Source organism: Drosophila ananassae (genome assembly GCF_017639315.1).
Source record: "Drosophila ananassae strain 14024-0371.13 chromosome 4 unlocalized genomic scaffold, ASM1763931v2 tig00000054, whole genome shotgun sequence".
NCBI lineage: Eukaryota > Metazoa > Arthropoda > Insecta > Diptera > Drosophilidae > Drosophila > Drosophila ananassae.
Window position 1 is genome coordinate 510930 of NW_025319037.1, and position 7110 is coordinate 518039.

Sequence of the window (7110 nt, forward strand, 5' to 3'; positions counted from 1 at the left end):
CCCAGCGGATCGTATAACCGTAAAAAGCAGCAGCTGATCTGTGGAAGGATCCCAAGCCAATCCTAAAAGTTAGATAAGACTCCCGATCCTCTTTAGGCACGCCGCCCAACACGCTAGGGATATTGGAGCACCATTTCCGCAGCTGAAATTCGCCCTTGGACAAAAGCGCTGATATCTGCCCTAAAATGCCAACAACCTCCTCCTTGGAGCTGCCACCAAAATAAGATCATCAACGTAAAAATCTCGAAGCAAGATTTCGGATCCCACTGGAAAGTCTTCCACCTCGTCCTTAGCCAATTGGTGCATCGCTCGTACGGATAGATAGGACGCAGGCTTTGTTCCATATGTAACAGTGTCCAATTTATATGTTTGTAGCTCTTCCAGAAGGGAATCTCGAAACAGAATGCACTGCAAGAAGCTGTCAGACGACGAATGTCGCCAGTCAGCGCTACCGGATGCGAACGAAACCTCAGCAGGATGTGAAAAAGCTTAGGTTGGATGATTAATATGTCCCAGCCCAGCCCAGCCATTAATATGTCATTCAAAGAATAACCGGAGGTGGTAACAGCGGAACCAGAAAATATTTGTAGTCTCGATGCAACTCGGGCGGAACCAGGGACATATGACCTAGGTTAAGATACTTTTTTATGAAGGCCGAATACTGAGTTGCGCAGGGCTGATGAGACAGTTTCCTCTCTAACGACTGGAAGCGACGTAGAGCCTGTGAGTACAAATCACCCAATAAACCGGAGTTGTGTTTAATCTGTATAGTAACCTGACTGTATAGGCACCACCTTCTAACCGCACGAAGTTATTAACAAAGTGACTCTCGCAATCCAGTCCTTCCTTTGACGCCTTCACAATTGGATCGGTGCAGGTTTCCACTTCCCAGAACTGTCGAAGAAGTTGATCGAGCCGCTCATCTAAAGGCCCCTTTGGGCAGATCAGTCCCGACCGCTCAGCAGCCATGAGAACCTTGCCATTGTCACGACCTCTGCCTCCACAAACAACCCAACCGAGCCGAGTTTTTTGGATTGAGGGCAAACCAGGAGACAAATGAATTTGCCCGACACAAAGCAGCTAGTAAAATAATCCAGCTTCAATTAGCAAGTCAACTCGCTGCGGCTGGTTAAAATGAGGATCTGCTAGCTTTACATTGGCAGGAATTTTCCAAGAGCTGACGTCTAATGAAAAATTGGGCTGAAGGTTGGTGATGTTGGAGGCTACGATCACAGTTACTTGCGTCGAGTAGTCAGAGCATTGGGATTGCAAGCTGACTTGCACAGAAAACCCATCAGTGGAAAACCCTGCGTCACCTATGCCGGATACAGAAACTGGAGACCTTATCTTCCGCAACTGCAGCTGGTTCGCTAGCCTTGGGGTGACTAGATGGACCTGCGAACCAGAATCGTGTAGCGCTCGGCATGGCAGTAGAACTCTGGAGCGGTTCCTGACCAAAATATTGGCAGTGGCTAGCAGCACCACATCGCCAAAACGATCCTTGGCTACAAGAGAATTGACGGGAGCGGACGCTGACCGAGAAACAGCGTCGCAAGATGCAGAAACCTCGGGAGAGGAGTGTTGGCCTTGAGCTGGCGAATTTCCACCAAAATGCAGAAAACTATGATGCCTGCGTCCACAAGCACGGCAGCTTGACGAATTGCAATGCCGAGATAGGTGCCCAGCTCCAAGGCACTTCCGGCATAAATCCAATCGCCTAACTTCGCCTAAACGATCTTCAGGCTACAAGCTTAAAAACCTTGGGCAGGAGTTTATTATGTGAGAATGGCCATCACAAATCATGCATGCGGACGAGTTGGTAATCACAAATGCAGAGTTACCTGGATTAAAGGAGTTACGCCGGCCTACCGCAAGGTTTGGTGCATACGATGTCGTCGGTAAATCCATGCTCTCCAAAGTCCGGCATCTCTGCTCTAGAAAAATGGCGATGGACTCCCACGTTGGAATGGAATCCAAGGAATCCGAGTCAGCTTGCATTTCTTTCCACTTAGACTGCGTGGCATCATCAACCTTCTGCAACAGCACTTTGATAATGATGCAGCTAGCAATCTGCTTCGTCGTTCCCATGCTTGCCAGGGCTCGCATATGCGAATTAAATTTGTTCGAAAGCTCGCGAAGCCTCATTAACATGACCTCGACATTCAAGCCTCATTAACATGAGCTTGAAAAATGATCCTGCGATTACTGAACCTTTTGTTTAGCAGCTCCAATACAACGTCATAATTTCCAACGCTCCAACGATCGAACAGTCTCCAAGGCAGATTCATGAAGGCAGCACCGCAACCGTTGAAGCTTCTCGACCCGACTGATGAATGGGTTTGTGTCCACCATGGTCGAGAACAGTGACCGAAATTCAAGCCACTCCGCATAACCTCCACTAAAAGTGGGCAGTGGCAGTGGCGGCAAAGCCTGAAAGATTCTGCCAAACGATGGATCGAAATTGGTGGCAGAAGATGCGTTGATCAGCGTCGAACTCAGCGGCAACAAACTGGAGCGCCTCATAATCTCCTGATCCAGGATGAAACGTGCCTCCCTCGCCGCATCGTTGAAGTTGACGCGCAGCTCGCTCATGAGTTCTGCAACATCCATCTCGGACAGCTCCTTATGTGTGATCTTGAAATCCGCAACGATTCCCTCCAATTCGCTGATCCGCACATTTAACATCGCCTCCGGAAATGTCTCCACTGATTTCAAGGAGGACAACAATCCTTGAAGATCCTCAAAAAGGACAGCTGCACTTTGGCTCAGGAACACTTTCCTTCCCGGAGAGGCACAATCGAAAAACGGATTTATTTTCGCACCAAAAAATTTATTTTATTTTGTTTATTTATTGTCAGCTCACGACCCACTTTGTATCAATAAATTATTTCCGGCCAAACTTCTTTCCGGCGGCTGCTTGACCATAAATAATTTTTATCAATGTCGGGTCAAGCAGCCGCCGGAAAGAAGTTTGGCCGGCAATAATTTATTGAGTTCGTGACGTCACTCTCTTTTGTACTTATGTTCGCAACGCCCGCTCTCGTGCATTCGATCAACCACCTGCATCTGCCGTCATGCACTAGCGTTTGTCTCGCTCTCTCCCGGGCTCTCTCGATCGCTCCGCAGCATCAAGCGTTGAGCCGGGCTCCCGTTTTGTATTCTAATTCGGTATTCACCCCCTCGCAGTCGCATCTATCCATAAACAACTTTGTATAAAGACAAAACATTCTAAATAAATTATATGAAATTGAACTGTGCTTGTTTTTACTAAAACCAATATTTCGAACATTAAATATAGCTCCCTAAAACGCTCGGTAACTGAACAGCTTAGCAGTGTCCAACGCATAGGTTGAACCGATTTTGTGTCGTCCACGTCAGCGCTTGCAATCCTTTGTTGAGGTGGCTCAATTATAATTGCTTCAATAGTGTTCAGCCAATTAGATTGATGTTTAACAATTGAATTCTTAAAACGATTGTACTTGGCCCAAAAAGCAAACATTTTTTAAAAATGTAACTAATGCAATTATTAAGTTTTGTCATGTCAACTGCGTAGCCTTTGTATTTAATGCTTTCTTCTATTACACTAGTAACTCTTCTATTTTTTTCTGCATTAACGCCCTATTCTTTGCACCAAATATCAAAGACGTGCGTGCGTAATTCGAACTTACAAGAAGCACCTATTAAAAATGAAAACATAAAAATAAGCGAAAAAATAATATGCGAAATTATCGACAAACACAAATGACGATAACAAAAGAAACATCCCAACAGCAAACGAAGAGCAGCAGATTGCGTCGCGAATTTGACCTTGAATATAGTAAGACAGCTTGAGTTTATTAATGAGTATATACACATCGGCAAAAATCGGCAGCTGAACTTAACATTTTTATTGCCTGAAAACATTGGCAAATGCACTGATATCACTCATAAAGGGGGAATCGGCAGGCAACATATCTAAAAGTCTACTTAAACATGAAAAAGACGTTCACATAGTACACAAAAAATGTGTAATTAATTAAAAACACATAACGATCAAAATATTTATCAAATCAACTTCACAATAAGTAATTCGTAACTAAATACCTTCAACTTTAAAATTCATTTTAAATAATAAAATTCGGACCTCTCTAACGAACGTTTGAACACTTTGAAATCCAATGATGCTTTGACGAAGAGTTAACTTAACGCCGCTGCGCTGCAAAACTGAACACGTGTTCAAGCTTTGCATTCTATTTTTAGAAAGTCCCGTTAGATTTCCAGAAAAATCTGGTTTGCCATTGATAAACTTGGACATTGTGTAGACAGTTTGTTTACTTTTTACTTTAGCAAATTTTCTGTTCTGCCGATTTTTTGAATTATGGCCTATGAGCGCAACCACTGTACATTGCACTATGAGAAAAAAAATTTTTTTGGCATAAAATTTAGTTTTAAAGATAAAAACTTGAAGTTTATTATTTATACTTTTAAGATTAATGTGTAATTTTGGTTTTTGTTGCTTTTTGAATCGCTGTTTTTTCTTAAATTGGTCCATTATACGGTACCATTTTGGCAAATGTTTTTTAATATAACCAATGAAACATTTAATTTTGGTTGATATATGCTGATTTAAAATTTCATCAAATTGCTCGCCGTAAAGTTTTATTTGTATGCAGCTTCTTAGAGCATCTTCCGAGCGGCTGTTTTTCTCCCAAAGTTGCTGGACATAAGTCATTTTTTTGAAGAAACGTGCAAAAAGTTGCAAAAATGATTAGCTTTGTGATATTAAGGATACATTTGAAAATAACTTTGCGTTTTTACCTTTTTGCAACTTTGTGCCATTTATAAGTTATACACCAGGGAACACAAACAAACTTGATAGTTTTAAGGTAAAAAGATACACATATAAAACAGTTCACAGTTGGTCAACAAGTCATAATAATTAAAAAATGTAATCTAAGATGCATTTATAAATACCTTTGCTACGATTTCTCATAATTAGAAATACTAAATGAATTTGTTTCGCCACTAAATAAAAATAAAAATTTTGCAAAGATTAGTGTGTTCTATAGTGTTGTAAGTAAAAAATCTTACATAACGGTTCTTCTAATTAGGGTATGTATGCTAATGCTAATTAGGGTATGTAAATTCAAAAAATATATTTTATTTTTAAAAATAATTTATAAAATAATTTTATTTTATGCCAAAAAAATTGAATTTTTCCCCACAGTGCATTGGCCACCATCGACAAAGCAGGAGAGTGTCATCGATACTTCAGAAATACGGAAGCATATGATGACAACGCGTTCGAGATCAGCGGTTTAATGCGCACTATTTCTCGAACTGGCGGCGATTGTATAGAGCAGTGGCGCTAATACACCTGTTCGTCGATCGGTTACGAGCGAAATTGGCCGAGCAAGGCATGCCAGCAGCACGACGATGGCCCATGTAAGCAAGGCAAATATGATACTTTATAAGCAATCTCAAGCCATCGCCTTCGCGAAGAGTTGAACGCGCTATCCGTGGGAGCGGCGCTGCACAAAGGAAACATTGGTCGGATTGAATGCATATATAGACAACGATGGAGTACTGCGGACTAGAGGTAGACTGAACTTAATTGATAGGATGCCGAATAACTATCCTAACAGTGAGAAGCTTTCACGAGAAGTACCATCATCTCGCTCACGAGACTGCAATAAACGACATCAAGTCTTCGTTTTACATCAGTCGCCTCCGAGTGTTGTACAAATCCGTGCCGAGTACATGCCAACGATGCAAGGTTAACAGTGCAGTTTCCCGACCACCCCAGATGGCACCGATTCCGATAGCTAGAATGGGAAGCATCCAGAGACCGTTTACCTACACAGGCGTCGATTATTTTGGCCCGTTATTGGTGAACGTTGGCAGGCGCAAGGAGAAGAGATGGGTAGCTCTGTTCACCTGCCTCACGTTGCGCGCAGTGCATTTTGAGATCGCCTATAGTCCTGACACAAGTTCATGCAACATGTGCCTCTCCAATTTTATGGCGCTTCGAGGGACACCAAAGGAAATATTCTCAGACAATGGTTTGAACTTCAGAGCCACGGAAAAAGCCGTGCGAGAAGATCTGAAAAAGATCGATAACGATAAGATCACCATTAAGTTCGATGGCATAAAGTGGCGATTCAACTCACCAGGAGCACCACACATGGGTGGAGCATGGGAAAGATTCGTCCGGACAACAAAAGGAATTTTGAAGAACATTTGCCCAAATTACTCCTTCAACGACGAGAGCCTGAGAAACGCATTGATGGAGGCACAATTTATCATCAACTCGCGACCGCTTACGTTTGTAAGTCTGGACACTGATTATGACGCCGCTCTGACCCCGAACCACCTCCTGTTGGGGTCAGCGAATGGATACAAGCCACTGCCAAAAGAAGGGATGAATCCACAGCGATTAGATTTATAGCGATAGATTTATTAAGACTCAGCGCTTCGGGGACCGTTTTTGGCAGCGATGAATTAAAGAGTATGCGCCCGTATTAACCAGGCGCAACAAATGGTTTGAGAAGGTACCTCCAATAACCATTGGGAGCATCGTAGTCATCGTAGATGAGCTCCTCCCCAGGAACCTGTGGTTAAAAAGACGAGTGACCGACACAATGATGGACAAGGACGGGCACGATCGACGAGTGACTATAAAGACCCAGCACGGCGTTTTGGAAAGACCAGCAACGAAGATAGCGGTTTTGGACGTCGGCTTGGAGGATGGAAACTGACCATGAACCGGGATCAATTACGGGGGAGAGAATGTTGCCGCCGTAATAGAATTTTTTATTTAAATTTGAATTGGTATTGAAACTTGTTGTTGAAACTTATCGATCGAGTAACGGCCAAAAGAAGGCAAAGCGTCGGCCATCGCTAGGCAGAAATAAATAGAAAAATACGGTGAAGTTATCGTGTTGAAGAAACACGAAGTTTTTAGCTTTTCGTAACATACATAAAAAACTGAAATAGATATTGATGAATAAAGATTATAAAAAAGAGAAATTGTGTGTTCGCTAAAGAAACGTGGGAGCCATACATCCTGGCGATAATTAACCGAAAGGAAATATTTATAAAGTTTTTATTCTACACTTTCAGAAAAATTCA

At 42.6% G+C, this 7110-nt stretch overlaps 1 protein-coding gene across 1 annotated transcript; it reads left to right on the forward strand.

Moving 5' to 3' along the window:
* Positions 1-5557: 5557 nt before the first annotated feature.
* On the forward strand, positions 5558-6737 carry LOC123257718. Its single transcript, XM_044717643.1, has 3 exons — positions 5558-5578; positions 5645-6363; positions 6509-6737. Exons 1-3 carry the CDS (start codon positions 5558-5560, stop codon positions 6735-6737), a joined length of 969 nt encoding a protein of 322 aa, XP_044573578.1.
* The last annotated feature ends 373 nt before the right edge of the window (positions 6738-7110 follow it).